We start from the raw sequence: 16,902 nt of genomic DNA on the forward strand, positions 1-16,902 counted from the left end.
ATATATTGAAATGAGGGTCAAGCTGTCCAGGCCCCCGCTGTAAACAGGATCGCGCCTGCACAGACTAACGCAGGATGTGAACAGTGTTTGAAAATGATATCATACTATTCAGATAACTGTTCCGTGTTTCACAAACCTTCACAGTTTGTCTACTCTTCCCCATCCTCGCGGCGACTTAAATGTTTCCTCTTGCTGAGCCCTCTTGGGAGCCAGAGAAACCATCTCCCGATTTTCTTTCTCAACCTGATGGGCCCAAACGATGATCAGAACAAGAGTCCTGCTCGCAAGCAGGCGCCACGTCCGTGTCCGTGTCCGTGTCAGACAACTGCACGGCCCCGGCCCCGACCCTTCCCGCAGCAGCCGGGGGGCGGCTGGTTCCCTCCGCTCCGGCTCCCAGCCCTTGGGCCGCCTCCCCTGAGGCTTCCTGAGCCATCTCCCCTCTTTCTGCGCTGGTGGGCGACTCAGCTGGGAGTATCCTTGGTCTGGAGGAATCCATTTCAGGTTTTTTTGAGAAGCGACTGTCAGGGAGCGGCCACACACCCTCCAAATGCTATTTCACGTTGCTCAGCTGCAATCAAACGTGGGAAGAGACATTGGGCACTCAGGCAGGTGAGGCCAGGCTAACCTCTCCTGTCGGATGGCACTGGGCTCAGCTGGGTACTTGGCCTTGGGGGGATATGGAAGGGATCAGCATAAAACCCTGAAGATATCCCTAGCTCCTGAGGATCAAAGGATCCAGGCGAAGGATAACTTGGGATTGGGAACTAAAGCAGCAGCGTGGGCGTGCAGGGTCGCAGCCGAGCCGATGGGGACGGGGGTGGGTCCGAGCGGGGAAGTGGCTGCCTAGAGAAGCCGTCTCTGTTTTGGTCAAGTTCTGAGGCAGAGGAAGAGGTTGGATTCACTGTCCGACACAGTTTTGTTTTGGTTTTTTCCTTCCTGCCAAGGACTTGACATGAGAAAGACACAAACAACAGAGACTGCTCCTCTGCAGAGCCCAGCCCAGAGAAAAGATCCCTTTGCTTCAGGAAAAATAGGAACTGGGAAACCAAAGGCATTAGGGAGAGACACGGGGCTGAGAGGGTGGCTGGGTTCAGTGGGGACACCAGGCGGCATTCTGGGCCAGCGCTGGACGCCGGGCTCGATCTCATGCTTTCTGGAAGTCACGGGTGTCAAGGTCTGGCCCACTGGAAGGATGGACGGGAAGAAACCACCCCGTGAGACCAGAGAACCACCGCTGACCTTCACCGCTCTGCTGCGTGCGACTCTCCCTGTGACGGTTCTCCAGGGCCCAGCGAGATGAGGAGCGGGAGAAGCCCCGCTCTTTAGGCCTTTGCCACCTAAAAGTTCTTCGCGGGGATTCTGCTCATACAGCAGGCCCACGGGACTGTGTTGGAGACCACTGGAATCTTACTAAAAAGCTTAAAATATCTAGTCACCGTGGGGTAGCTTCCACTCTAAATAAACAGTGCTGTATGTATAGAGCTGCCTCTCTCTAGAATGAGTCCGGAGAACAGCACAGGGACGCGATCCACGTGTCATTTCCATCGTCCCAGGAAAGTTCCCTCTTGGGCAGTCGTGTGCTGGCAAATGGTCACCAACCAGCGCTCTGAAAATACAACCTATGCATATATGTGTGAGTGTATGTTTGCTACACATTTTACCTGTATAAAAGAGTTAAAAACATAATTTGCAAGTAATAATAAAACACAGTACTCTTTACTATAAATTCCTTATAGTCAATGGATTCCCAAAAAAACGCTTTTGTTGATTTTTACCAAGTTCTTGTATCTGTATAACAGCCTATGGTTGCAACAGATCAACCATATAGTCCTGACATCAATGTTTACATTATTATGAACGTTTACATTAACAAGTAAGGCAAACGTGAAACAACATCTTTCTGTGTGGAAACTTCACTTGGATGAATTGGATAATAGTTTTCAAATAATTGAAGAATATTTCCTCGAGTTTTGGTGCTATTCCCAATGTGCTGGCTACAGACACAACTTTTAATCTGCATTACTACCGTTTCTTCCATCGTTTTCTTAAGTCTAGACAATCAACAAAACAATCAAGTCCTCATTTGTAGTATTTGCTGAGTTCCACAGTGTAACTAGTCCTACAGGGACTAATTTCAAGCCACCAATCTGATGTCACAAAACAAAGTTGGAAAGAGGCACAGTAGGTGGTCATTATATAGTATTTTCACCATATAGGTCCAATTGACATAAGTAACCTCTAGAGCAAAGATAATAAAACAGAGTAAAATAATTGGGAAGTGGTGAAGTTTATGTTACCTTTGTTTTTAATACAATTTAATTGCAAATGATAGAATTTTTAATGATGGCTGTTTCGCAACCTGAAAGTTGAACAATCGGCTTGTACGCTTGCACAGCCTATCGTGTCCTATACATATAACTTTTTTTTAAGTAAGGAAAAGATAAAAATACAGGACATTTTATGAATTCTCAAGGCAAAATCTATTATTTCTAAACATGTTAGGAAAGTAAAGCTTCAACCGTAGGGCAGACGGGAAGGAGAAAAGTTGGCCTGTGTGTTCCCGTTTCGGGAGCAGGCTGCTGAGACCATATGCCTGGAGGTCAGAGGGAGAACATTGAAGCGACCAGAAACAGGACCCAATTCCTGCCCGAGGGCTCCTAACAAAGGCTCAAACCAGGCTTTTTTCCAAAAATGTTTCTAATTCCAACATCCATCTTAATGGCTTACTGTAGACTAATTTAGCCAGTAGTTGTTATACTAAAAATAGAAGCTAATGATTTCAGCTAAAAACAACTAAGCCAGCACTATCAAAGCATATTTATTGTAAGAAACTGATTATCACAGGGCGCATTTGTTTTCTACTTCCCTTTCCCTGTAGAAAGGCTTAATCAGATCCCCACATTGAAAGCAAAAGCATTTCTTCCTCTCCTGGGCCCCTGCAATATTATGTGTTCCCTGGGGGGCATCCCCTTCCCAGAGCTCAGCCGAGACTCAGCTCACGCAGGGGGCAGTGATGCCACAAGGGCACCGCCCGCGCTCTCACTGCATCGGTGCCACTCGGCAAGTACTGGCAGCACCAGCTCATTTCTCGAGCACCCACCAGGACCCGCCACCCAGCTCCGTGCCTGCCACAGAGCTCAGCACACTTCATATTTTCAACACAAGTGCATTTTGAAAAGAAGCAAAAAATCAAATCAGAGTCATAGCACAAACTGTCCAGCTGGAAGAATTCCAGTGAAAAAGAGAAAAAAAAAATCTAGTTTGCAGGTGCCACCATTTAATAGAGGGTAAGCACGTGAAGCTTCAATATACTGACGACACGACTGCACAGTTTAACTGGCAACGACTCAAGCAGAATTCAGGTTTCTCGATCCCTCCGATAATCAGGTTTAATTCATTCAGTGTATGCTCTCTGAAACCTTATAACACTTGTTGCTATAAAATGAAATGTGTCACAAAAAGCCACCTGGACAGAATAAGTCACTGAAGGGGTTTCTTACAAACGAATCTCAATTATTGGGCAGTAAGAATGAAACTCCTTGGAATGATATTTATAAAGCCTCTCTGGGGCATGACCTTGGTGAAATGTTTTTAATTTTATAAGTTTTATAAATCATGAAAGAAATGATTAGCTTTTGTCTCCCTCTGAGGTCTGAGGATATTGCTAATTAGACTGAGAAGCTGAATGATTTTAACTTAGGGCACTAATTTTAGGGTCTACTCAGAATTTTCTTTTCCAGCTTGTGGCATCTCACTGGATTTCCTATTTCCACCTAACGTTGGGAAGCCTGTTCCTAATGCCACCATCAGGATTCTGACAGAGGGGGTCTTTCAGGCTGAAGAGCTCGGAGACGTGGTGCTAAAGATGCGGTCAGCGGCTCCAGGCTAATGCACCTGTGCACACACACGTATGCACACACGTTTTTTCTTATGGCCGTCAGCTCTAAATTCTTCCCTCCAGCTACAGCTACACAAGTTGGTTCCTTACCCGGTCCCCAGCCGGCCAGAATGGATGAGCAAACACAGAAGAGTCCGAGGACTGCAGACCCACGTGCTTACCTACCCGTGGGAGGGTGTGGCCTTCTTGCGGCCCTACTCTGCGGTGTGGGCTCACCCTCCTGGTGTAATCACATGTTTTGGATGAACACAATGGCATCAAATTGAGCAAACACTCTCTTGCATACCTAAAGCTAGGGTTTCTTGATTTAAATGCCCAATTGATTAGAATAGATTAGCTAAGGGGGGGGAAATGCAGCGACTTCACTCGAGACTCATCCCATTAAATCAATGTATTTTCCCCAAGAAGAAAAAATATATATTTTTAAAGAGCACCTAAATACATAAATGACATAAATTTAGGATTGTTAATATAATGTGCCTTTGACAGGCTTAGTTTGGGCAACTTGGAGCAGAAAATCCACTTTCTCTTCATACCTACATAACCATCATCGCCTAACTAACTTCAGCCATAAGGAAAGATGTAACGGAATCCTGGAGGAATGTTAGGTCCTGTGCGTGGGATTACTTGAGCAAGGATGTGTACCCTGAGGAAAAATCGTGGATTTTGACTATCCAGTCAGCACCCACACATCACCGGTACACCTTTTCAAGGGTTTTGTAACAAGTTTCATTTCTTCTGTTAGGAAGCAAATTTTTCTTTGGATTCGAAAATCTATTTTAATTTTAAAAAGGAAAGTAGTTCTAGAAGGCATGTTCTTAAGAAGAGTTCTTTCCTTCTGTGCTATACATACATGCGGCAGGCCTTCTGTAACCCCGGCAAGCTACTTGCCTCATCACCGCAGCTCCTGCAAGTTTTCCCTACAAGTTGGTTCATCAAAGCCAGGTCTGCACCTAAGTGCAGCCTGAAGAAACTGCCAACACTGCTAATTAGCAGGGCAAACATTTGCATTTCAAAGTTGACAAACAGGATAACAATTCTCAAAGCCTACTAGCTCTAAAAAGAGCAATTGCTGAGTTTGTCCTCCCAAATGCTACCCTCTGGTATGATCCTTACCCATCTCTGGTTAATAACCCAAAGGCAACACTTCTCAGGACAATGAATGCCATGGGGAGCGATCCCAATAAATCCCCCTTAGCCTCTCGCTGCAAAGGCCAGTCCGGTCCCAACTCAGAATCAAGGATATTACTCCAGACAGCCCACGCTTAATTTGGGAGCTTCCCTAGTAAAGGAGGCGCTTCAGGTGCCCTAGAAGAGCTCTTGGAGTTTTCTGCAACATCTCCATAATAATATATTAGACTTTAAAGCAGTCAAAGTGAGATAGGCCCTCAGGAAATTTCCTGAAGGGGGGAGAATGGCCGCAAGTATAACCTGTCTTCAGCACTAGGCCACTAACCCAGAGAATTCAATTCATGTGGGACAGTCACTCAGTCTGCTTTGAACTTAATCCTGAAAAAGCTGATGGAAACAGATGAGGAAAATTCTAAAGAACTACCTATGCCTGGTCCCTTTCTCTGGAAACACAATCTATGAATAGCAAAAACCGATGTGAATAAATATATCGATGCTATTCAAATTTCAGAGCCGTTATCAGTGTGAGCAAACTATTAACTAGAGGGGACAGTATGTTTCTTTTCTTGTATTACAGAGTAAATCCCTATTCGATAATTTTGATTGCTAACTAATTTGGATTAGTTTTGATTTAACAGAGAGCATGAATCAAACTGGTTAAAACCTTAATAATGTCATAATATTGATTAATATTGTAAGTCCTGAATATAGAAGACCTATGACTCCACTAATACTCCCACCTTATGAACAGGATTTTTACAAAATCAAAGAAGAACAAAATCTTTTGAAGAGTAAAGTTTTAGAGCAACGAGGAAAGACAAAGTGATCATTACAAATTCATTACGGATCCATCAGACTTTTAATCCATTCAAATCCAAGTACAGAAGATCAGACTCTGATCCTACATTATTTCTACATTTTTAGAACTTTTCACTCAAATTCAAGGTTACAATGGCCTTAAAAATACCCACAGGAAAAAAATGGCATGAAAGAGAGTGATGAATAGCTGTTGCATTACAGTGGTTATTTCTCTCTTCTCTGTTTCAAATTTCCTATCAGGTCATATAATTTTTGTAATTAAAAATTGTAAACTAAGAAAGAATTCAAGATTACAATACACAATTGACTTTATAAAATAATTCTTCAAACAAATGTGCAGAAAGGCGACATTCAATCAAGATAACGATGCTTGAGAGAAAGGTTCATGGGTCCTGGGAGGGGCTTGAACAGTGAATCCCATCATCAGCGTTCCCGGCATCTCGTCCTTGGGGACAGGAGGGAGCGGGAGCCTCCCTTCCCGTGGCACACAGATTCCCACCCCGGCACGGATGACAACGCTGGATTTCTACAAGTTTATTAGCCTTGTGTGCCTGGGGCGCTCAGAGCACTTTTGGCATCTGCGCTTGATTTGGTTTGAAGATGAGGAAAGTGAGGGTACATACAAGCACCAAAATGACCATTAATGGTCCCAGCACTGGCAAAAGCAGCCCTGGTCGGCAACCGCGCCTCCTCACCAGCATTCTGTAACCCGTGGGCTCAGGAGAGATTAGGTAACATTGCTTTTTCAAATTATATTGCATTTACTCAACTACGTTCACTTAAAAAACAACTATATGCATGAGACTTATAAACACTGACAGCCCACAGCAGGGACTCTCAGTCCCCATGCAGGTTTTTTGGGCAGTAAAACCAAAAATCTGTATTTAAAATATGTGTGCATCTCATAAGATAAATTTTTAAAACTCACTTGTTAAATAGCCTAGTGGCCATTCCAAAATGAGTGACTTTACCCAAAGAGAGAGAATGTAGGTGCTTACTATGTTGGGATAGAAAAATAGAAAACCCCCAATAAGGATTTCAGAGTCGTTCCTCAAGTAACCACACGATGTGTGTCCAAAGGCTGTGCGTGAGCGCTAAATGCACCCTCGGGCACGTCCCCGTCGGAGGTGTCTGGAGGCTGGCATCTGCCTGATCCCAGGGGCCCGCTGGCGGGGTCACAGCTGCTGGCTGGCGAAGAAAGACTTAGTCTCCCTGCAGACGGGATTCACGCAGAGCGGGCAGCTCAGGGTCAGCTGCTTGGAGCACAGCTCGTTGGACTGGAGGTGCGAGTGCACCAGGTCGGCCAGGGCCTGCGAGGCGGGCGAGGCAAAGGCTGGTCAGGACAAAAGGCTGCTCGTCTGCCCCGGCCCATGCATTTCCTCTCCCATCTGTCGCGACAATCACTATGGCTTGGGGTGTCTTTTAATCTGGATTATGAACCCTTCGAACCACATTCTATAATATCTTTCCTTCCCAAGCATCCTCAGCTTGGAGAAAACTTAAATAGAGACTCGACAGGGTGAAATCCTTACCCCGCCTGCTAAACCTCATTCATCTCTGAAAGGCAGATTTTAAATCGGACATAGCGATAGGTGAGTAGAAATCAGAAAATGGGGGCTATCTAGAGGAAAAAAGAGTGACAGTGTAAGGAATTCGATTTTATTTTTGTAATTAATTGGACCTCAAAATGTTCTAATATGTGAGAAAACCAATATTCTGCAAGAGTTTCTCAGAGGATTACTCTCCGATATGTTCTACTAAAAGGGCTGTAACTCCGGAGATACCTTAGAGAACAGTGGATTTCCATTAAGAGACTCGCATCTTCTGATGTTTTCAACTCCACACTGAATCAAATGAGAAAAGGGAGGAAAAAAACATACACATTTTATTTTATTTATTTTTTTTAAAGAAACTGACTGCTACAGAACACACGCACACACAACTTAAAGTCTTACTTCAAAAGAGTTCCCAGATTGCTCAGAAATGAAAAATATTCACGTGACCAAGCCATATGCTGGTCTCTACCTCTGTTATCATGCAGTTGCATTCAATTGCTATTCCTCCCCCTACGCATTACTTTCCCATAGCTGCTTTGTTTCCAAACCATTTTTGAAGGTGTATTTGATAGAATTCCCAAGTAATTTAAATCTGTTCACCATTCTTCTTTTAATGTACCTCTAATGCACACCTTTATAGACTCCACCTAAGCAGAATGTTGATTTAAGTAAATTTTTATACCTGTTTTGATTCCAGGTGTCAAAAGAGGTAAATTAATTTAATGTATATTGAACCTAGATGGGATCCAATTCAGAGTTGGGATTTTAAATATACCCTTAAATTTTAAAAAATCTAAAATAAAAATCTGAGCATTGTTTCACTACCATCCTTACTCTCCTCTCCAAAAATAGCTAGTTAATTATCCCCCAAATAAGTGAGAAATATCTCATTATTATTTACTCAGGTAGTTAGGATCTTCTCTTCCACTTTCCAAAATGCTGATGGCTTTCCAGGTGCTTTATCTTTTAAGGAAGCATTAACATTAGAAGAGCAGCATGGGGAAAATGCTGAGATTCAGCAAACACACACTTCTCAACCAGCAACTGCTCTCTAAAACTTCATGAAGAAGTCAGTAACAGCAAGGCGACCAGGGCTGGCCAACAGTGCTCTCAGACACTGCTGCCAGGAGAAAAATTAAAGGGTGCATTTCAGTAGGGAAATGAGGTAAAATATGTCAACATTTACATCCCACTTCTAGGAATTTATCCTCAGAAAAGAATGGGAAAAATAAAAAAGGAAACAATGTTCATTACAGAGCAGTTTATGACAGTAAAAAATTAGGAACATCTTTAATGTATACTAATTAAGAATCTGTTAAAAATAATTACATAGATCTAAATATATTTATTGATTTGGGTCTATATATATGTTTAAAAAAAAAGCTGCAAAACATTAGGAATAAAATACCACTTTTGTTAAACGTGTAGAAGAATAACATTTTAATTAAAATACACACGCATTTAGAGGAGAAAGGGGTCTTATTTTTATTTAGGTATTAACATATTATGCCTGAGGGGTAAGATTCTGAGTTCTGCTATCTATGTTATACTTCTCTAAACTGTCTGAGCTCTATATTATTTTTATTATCAAAAAGCAGTAAAGTTATTTCTATTTGAGGAAAACATTCAAACTACTTTTTAAAGAAAGTTAGTTGTTTTAAATACAGTATATTCTCCAATAGAAATAGTGAAATAAATTGTAGCTAGATAGTTTTCTTTATTCTCTGTATGGACTAATTTATTAGTCACTAATAGCCCATGGATTACTAAGGAAATACCTCAGTTTAGTCATATTAAAGAATGTGAACTATCGTTCAATATGAACAAAAAACTTGTTTTCCAAAACACACTGGTGTGAACTATATTCGCACTTAAGTCTTTTTAGCAAGCTCACAATTAGCCTAGGTCATGGTGGGATGCAGAAGGCATCACTCAATGAAATACATGGACAACCCTGCAACCTCATTTTAGCCAATTACAACTTCCGCATAAATTCTTTATCAGAACCACTGACACGTAATTTAGGCACCCTCTAACTTCATCAGCGCTTGATTGATGAGCAGCATGCACACAAAACCCTGCGGGGTTGGGTGCTGGCTGAAGCCCTCCTCCAGCCCACTCTCCACCCTGCCCTGCACCTGCCACCAGCCCCAGAGAGGGTGGAGGATCCTTCGAGGCCAGGCCTCCATCAATCACACAAGAGTGACCAGGGACAGGAGTTCTGACAGGAGATGCGGGGGAAGGGCCTCTTGGGTCCCAACGCTTCCACAATTCCCACAGAACCAATGCTATAAATTGGACTCGAGTTTCATGCCAACCCTCGGAAGCCATGAGATGGGTGAACCACAGTTTTTCTCAGCTCTGAATGCCGATTCACATCCATCTTACAAGACACTAAGGATGGTATTTATTTCAATAATCAGATTAATAACAACACAGGAGCAAACAAACAAGTGCATAATAAAAGTCATCAAGAAAATTACATGCTCTTTTCCTAAGTGACAATGATGCCTACGCCTCAGAAACCCAAAGGACACTATTAAGTGAAGAAAAGGAATTATAGAACAACAAAATGTAGTTTTTATGACTTTCAAGTAGTACAATACCCAAATTAAACACTACGATGTTGCCCATAGTGGCCCCCTGACTTCAGAAACGCACAAAAGTGCTTCCCCACCTCGGACGTGGAATTGACTTGATGTGATCAGACTTATAACTCAGATTAAGTAGCATCAGAACAAGGAGGGCACAGTACCTGCAAACACGCACCAAGCAGTATTTCTGAGAGACACAGTTAGACCACGGCAGAGAAAGTTTCCCTCTAAAACAAGCACAGTGGGATTAGCAAGGCAGACGGCAGGCAGCATTTACCTCGTTAGCCAGGACTTGAGAGTACTCGATGTCCAGTTCATACAGTGTCTCAATGTGATCGCTGGTAAATGCTATCGGGACCAAAAGGATGTTCTTCCACCCCCTCTCGCAAAGCCCTCTGATAGTCTCGTCTGTCTGAGGGCCCAGCCAGGGCATCGGACCAACCTAGGAGGAAGGAGAAATGCACATGGGCCCCGCTGCTCCGTGGTCTCTGGTGCAGCACTGCCCTGGGCACACACACCTCCTTTGAGAGCAAGGGCCACACGCTACACCTGCTTCAGTGGGCTTGGAATTTTCACACTGAAGTCTGAATCCTTCTAGAAGTTGGCAGACTATAAATAACAATTAGTGTCATTACATCTAGAAATAATATTTTAAGTCAGTGGAACTCATCTAGTCACTCGATTTCCCCTTCTGTCTGACTTGCCTGCGGAGTTCTTTCTGTCCACGGTGAGCAATCAGGTTACACAACAGTCTGTCTATACAAAAGAGCCAAATCTCATCGTTTTATAACTAAGTCCTAAAATAGACGTCCTCAGAAGAGCCGACAGCCGCGAACCTGTGGAAGCCACCTACCTTGGACTGCCAAACCAGTCGGTAGGGGTGGGAGTAACCCAGCTTCTCCATGACTCTCTGGACAGTGGCGCCCACCTCCTGAGGATAGGGGTCCCCTCTGTTGACCACCTGCAGCAGAGACACATGGGTGTTGAGTCACAGCACTGTGACGGGCTCTGAGGGCCTGGGACAGTGCCGTGAAATGATGTGAGCCCCAGACCAGAGTCCTTCCCTTTTGCCTCTGCACTAAGACAGCACAATATCAGCTTAATCACCAAACTTCCCTGGGTCCATTTTTTCACTGGCCAAAGGTCAATGATCTTTATGGTCCCTAAGAAAATGTCAAACTCTATGTTCCACATTATTCGTGGGAGATTGACAATATACAATGATGGATGATGGGTCTCTCTGTGCCCCATCTGAAATAGGGGACTGGCACAGGAAAGCTGGGCAGGAAGAGTCAACATGGCATGGGACTTCTGTCCTGGTATCACTGGAGGGGCTGACTCTGGAACAGGAACTGAAAGAGCAGCATATGGACAGTGCATAGAACTGAGTTTACGGGGTCCAGGGAAACAAAAGGGGTAAACGCTCGTGGAATGAGAGACGCGAGAAGCAGCACATGGGTTCAGATCCCAGGGTCCTCAAGAATGTGACCTGTGCCTTCTAATTCCTTTTCTCTGCCCACTCTTCCCACAACGGACTGTAGACGAATGCTCTGCATACGGCGAATGTCTGATAAACGCTTCTGACAGTCAGAACAGCTTGTTAATCCCTTGAAAATGTTCAATAAAAATTGTATTTTTATTGCTTTAATGTTTAGTTGTGTGCTGGCGCCCTAACACCTTTACCCTGCCGTGTTTCTTCCCATAACACTTATTACCTCCTAATATAACTGTAATCTTTTCTTATATATTATGTTTATTATCTGTTTCCTCCACTCTCTAGGGGCAAAGATTTGTGTCTATTTTGTTCATTCCCAGATCCTGTGATAGTGGATAGAACAGTGCTCAATAACTACTGTTGACATGAAATACTGATGAACTACTTTATGATATTACTAAAAATTAGTTAAAAAACCATTAGAAACATAAATGTAGACGGAATGAGGAAAACATAAAGTCACCATCAGAATAGCACAGAAATAACTGCTACAGGAAAGATCCACTAATGGGTGCTAAAATGAGGGGCAAAAATATGAGAAACAAGACGCCTGCAAAGTCTCGAAGACTCTCCCCTAAGAGATTTTTTATTATAAAAAGAAAAAGAGTAACTACACCATGGACAAATCCAGCAACACCACCTTAGACACATGACCGACAAGCACACCACCAGCAGTAAGGCACCCTCGTCATCACGTGTCCCTGAGATGATGCCTGAGGACAGGTCAGCCCCAGGGTACCCTTCTCTCCAATGCACAACCTCAGTGTAATCATAGGAAACACCGGGCACATCCAAACGGAGGGGCATGCCACACAATTGCTGGCATTCTACAAAATCAGTCTTCACAAACATCAAGGTCATGAAAGGGCAGATCAGAGGACACGAGGAGACATGACAACTGAATGGGATGTGGGCTCCTGATTGGATCCCGGAACAGGAAAAGGCCATTGTGGGAGAAGTGGTGACCTTTACTTAGCAGTACTGCACGTGGGTGGGTTCTTAGTTCTGACCACTGCCCCACGGTTATGTGAGACGTCAACATCAGGCATAGCTACGTGAAGGGGATATGGCACTATTTTCACAAATTTTCTGTAAATCTAAAATTCTTCTGAAAATAAGATTTTTAAAAGCCACGAAGGGGGGGAATGGCTACATCAGTTTCCCTCCTCGACAACCCCACGCTCCCCCCGCCCTTCCTATCCGCATGACTTCGTGGCATTCCTCAGTCCCACACAGGACCCTTGGGCAGCAAAAAAACCTGGAAGCAGCATGCTCGGACTCAGAGGGGGAGAAAGAGAAGCGGGGCCGAGGGTGAGAGGAGGGAACGCAGCACCTGGAAACGTTCATGTGTAAAAATGTGTTTCCTCCTTTCCCAGTTCAAGAGCTTCCCTTCTGGCACTTCAGACGTGGCCTCATCACACCGGGACAGTTATAAATAGGGTGAGGGTGGAGAAGGAAGGTGGACGTGTGAAGATTTGCATAATGCCAGAAACAGAGGCTATGAACCTGTCCAAATCGAACAGGCAGGCTTCCAGAGGAGAGAAGTCGATCTCCAGGGCCCACACCGCTGAAACGGCAACGGCTTAGCTCAGACAGGAGTGGAAAAGCTGCAGAGGGCTCGACCCTTGTGACCACCAGGTGGCAGTAAAGACCGAGTAGAAGAGTGGCCCAGACTCACATTGACTCCATTAATCCTGGAGCTAAAGCCTGGTAATACCTAAGAAAATGAAATTCTCCACCTCTCCAGCTTTGAAAGCAATGTCTGTAGGACACGATGCTGGCTCTGAGCTGATGAAACTGGCTGCTTATTCCAAGCACTTCCACATATCACACGAGACACTCGCTGGATCATTCTTGTTCTATATGCTCTGTATCCGCTTGCCAAAGAGAGGTCTGCAGTCTTAGCAAGTTAAAACCCGTCATCGTGGCCTGGCCGTGTTGCTTGGTTGGCTGGAGCATTGTCCCGGGACTAAAAGGTCGCAGGTTCGATTCCCAGTTGAGGCGCATAAAAGAGGCAACCAACTGGTGCTTCTCCCCCCTCCTCTCTCCCCCCCATCCTCTCTCTTTAAAATCAATTAAAACAAAAAATCCTCAGGTGAAGATTAAAAAAACCACAACATAATCGCTTAATTCAGGCAGCCCCTGTCAAGTCTTGAGGACGAAAGAATGAGCTTGAGAGAGCTCAGTCTGAATGGGGGGGCCTATGATGAACCCACTGAAACACCAGGCAGAAGAGCAGTCTTCATTTCACTGGGCCGCTTATTAAAAATCTTTATATCTTCAAGGTATTATAATTTTTATACAGGGTGGGTCAAAAGTAGGTTTACAGTTGTGAGTATGCGGAACAGTTTATTCTTCTACTATTATCCATTAATTACTGTATTATTTTCCATATAAACAACTGTAAACTTATTTTGCCCCACTCTATACCATAAATTATAAATATTATAATTTGAATGAGTTATTCTTAGGTATCAAGAAGTGGGTTGAGTTAAATGAGCACCATGTTAAGTCTGAGATTTTAGAATTCAGGACATTGTGGAAGCTGGGTCCATGCTACACGTTTAGAAATCCTCTCCCATGAGGTCATCTGACAAAATGTTCGTACTTACAGACATTGGCAGTGAGTGAGCAGAAAAAAGAATGACCACCTCGCCCCTCTTCTCCGGTGGAAAATGGTCCAGCTCTTTCTGAATGTGGTCTGCAAAGCACTGCAGAAATACCAAGAAAGGGCATCAGGAGCAAGTGGGGAGCAGGAGGTGGAGGGAAAAGACAGCGTCTTAACAATGAGAGACACCAAAACTGTCAGAGCAACCCTCAAGGCTCTGAACGCTCTTTTTTAAAAACTGCAAACAGTACAGTCTCTCTTGCTTTGGTTCATCATCAAAATGGCTCATAACGGTTTCAGGGGCCTGGGGAATTTGATGGGAAACTTCTAAAGCTCGCTAATGGCTCACTGAAAATGAACGCTCTGGAGCTGCTGCCCCTCGGGAGGAACAGGGCACACTTCCAGATGGAAAGGAAACACAGATGGGAAGGAGAAGTTGTTTTAAGACCTCCCATTTGCTCTGTTAGCAGGAAAACAGCTTACGGGGTCTTTCTAAATCTCCTTAGTTTGGCTTTCAGGCATATTGTATTAAAATACATTAGACAGAAATAGTAGAGGAATAAGAAAATATTATCTATTTTTATGACCTTTTCCTTCTGAGCCCAACATCCTCACCGAGTCAATCTTCATAACAACCTTCACAACAACAGATGAGAGGTTGTAAAACTCCCATTAAATTCACAGAGGGCGGAAAGATGCGCCGACGTGGGGGCCCATTCAGTCACATCTGCGGAACCTGGGCTAGAACGCAGGCCGCCTCCTCCCCCAAACCTCTGTCGACCAGACCAGTTAATTCCCTTCGTCTAGTTGGCACTTTCCGATTCACATCAATAGGTGCTGAAATCCCAGATCTGAGGAGGCTTTCTTTCATCTTACACTTTAATCATTCTTTGTCATTTCACTTATAAAGCAAATGCTACAAAGAACATTAACGGGTCAATTGACAAAATTCTAATATAAGCATGGATTAGATAAATTAGTCAATGTTAAATTTACTGAAGTCGAATATTATATCATGGTTACAGAAGAACTATCCCTGCTATTTAGGTGAAAAGGGTGATTTTATATATGTATGTATATATTTAAAACTTATTCTCAAAAGGTTCAGGAAAAAAATTATGTATATATAGACATAGACACACACACAGAGATAAATGTTAGTATTAATAATACATGAATCTAGATAAAGAGTAGACGAGAGTCCCTTATACTACTCTTAGTCTTTTAACTTTTCTGCATGTTTGAAATTATTTCCAAATAAAAAGGTTTTTAAAACATTATAAAGGACAATTTACCAGAATTTATACTTGTTGTTATTTGGATATATACCATTTTAGGATGAGCAAATTACTCCCCAATAAATACTGAGATATTATTTATCTTTCCAGAACCCCCAAAGTTGGGCGAATAAATGCCCCAAGGCACAAAATGGTGCATACAGAGTTAGTTTCCTTTTCAAAATTTATAATTTACTTATAGGATGTGATAGGATTACATACAAAAAACAAAAGAACAGTATTTTCTGGTGGACTCTGCAGTGTTTGGAAACTGAGGGTGCTCACCAAGGACTATTTCTGGACAAAAGCTGGGTGAGGAGTCCCACTGTGAAGTTTACAGAGGAGCCGGGGACATCCACTGACTTCAGTTATTCCAACAGCTGTGTAACTGATAAAATGACCGTTTTCAGTAAAGGCTGCTTATGATAAGTAGGAATGTTGATTTAAAAAATTTATAGTTTTAGTTTTTAACTGTATTTTTAGTTTTAGTTTAGTTTAGGGTCCAGGTTTGGGTTTGTGTGTTTTTTCTACTTCTGCTAGATAGCAAATCTCCTTCTCATATAATCTACATAATATTAAGAATAAAATCCATGTATAAATTTGTGTTTCCAAAGAAGTTTAGTATTTTTCCTTTTCTCTTCTTGCAAACCTGCAAGTACAAACACAGTTTGTTCTGCCTTACAGCAGACCTTAAGCCACCGCCAAAACTGAGGTGCCATGGGCAAGCCCAAGTGCTACTTAAATCATCTAGGATCCATCTGTGGTGTTTTCTATGCACAAGCCCTCAGCAGAATGAAAGGGGCAGGCGGCTCTCAGAGCCTTCAATCACACCATCTAGGAGGGCAGATAAATGCCTCTAAGATTCCCTTTCATTTTATGAACGGAGACTTCCTCAGTTAAGAGGCCTTTCCATCTTTCTGCTTCCCCCCTTTTCAAATGGCTGAATTTTAATGCAAATCTAATTACTCACTGGATGGGGCAGGCAGATGCTGTGCAGACCCCGCAGTTCTCTGCTACCACATGTCAGTGCTGACCTGAAACACCCTTAGTTTCCAGTCCAGGCCTCCAAGAGCAAGAATCAGGGCATGCTGGGGCTTCAGGCGATACTGGCTGGACCCAGCAGCAGAGCAAACAAGTGGGGGGACACCGAGACCAAATCTACACCCATCCCTAAGAGAAGGCACCCTCTTTTCACTTTTTACTTAATACTGGATTTCAACCTATTAACCCTTGACTTCTAAATGCATAAGGAACTGTCTGCTCGGAGGAGAGCTGGCCTGCTTTTAACAATGTCTAGCACCATCTAGTGGTTGTGGATTTTAAGTGACTCCAGGCTTTTTAAAAAGGTTAAGCTGGTATTTTACCAGTCAGAGGATGTCCAAGGAATGAAACACAGACTGGGTGAAATCTGAATCACTTAATATTTCTCCTACCTCAACTAACTCAAAGGCAAAAACGTCCACCGACAGAACAAAACTATCTGTTCATGATTCAGGGCAATCCCAATAGTACTCTGGTATTCAA

At 43.3% G+C, this 16,902-nt stretch overlaps 1 protein-coding gene across 1 annotated transcript in view; it reads right to left on the reverse strand.

The window, feature by feature from the left end:
• Positions 1 to 5,869: 5,869 nt before the first annotated feature.
• FECH (ferrochelatase) overlaps positions 5,870 to 16,902 on the reverse strand; it is a 33,438-nt gene continuing 22,405 nt past the window's right edge. The window contains exons 7-11 of the mRNA XM_087819119.1: positions 14,106 to 14,204; positions 10,852 to 10,959; positions 10,276 to 10,440; positions 7,633 to 7,692; positions 5,870 to 7,158 (exon numbers count right to left, since the gene is read on the reverse strand). Of these exons, the coding sequence (XP_087675245.1) occupies positions 7,024 to 7,158; positions 7,633 to 7,692; positions 10,276 to 10,440; positions 10,852 to 10,959; positions 14,106 to 14,204 (567 nt within the window). The 3' untranslated portion in view covers positions 5,870 to 7,023. The remainder of the gene's footprint in view (positions 7,159 to 7,632; positions 7,693 to 10,275; positions 10,441 to 10,851; positions 10,960 to 14,105; positions 14,205 to 16,902) is intronic.

The sequence above is a fragment of the Miniopterus natalensis genome, chromosome 7 (genome assembly GCF_054644295.1).
Source record: "Miniopterus natalensis isolate mMinNat1 chromosome 7, mMinNat1.hap1, whole genome shotgun sequence".
Taxonomy (NCBI): Eukaryota; Metazoa; Chordata; class Mammalia; order Chiroptera; family Miniopteridae; genus Miniopterus; species Miniopterus natalensis.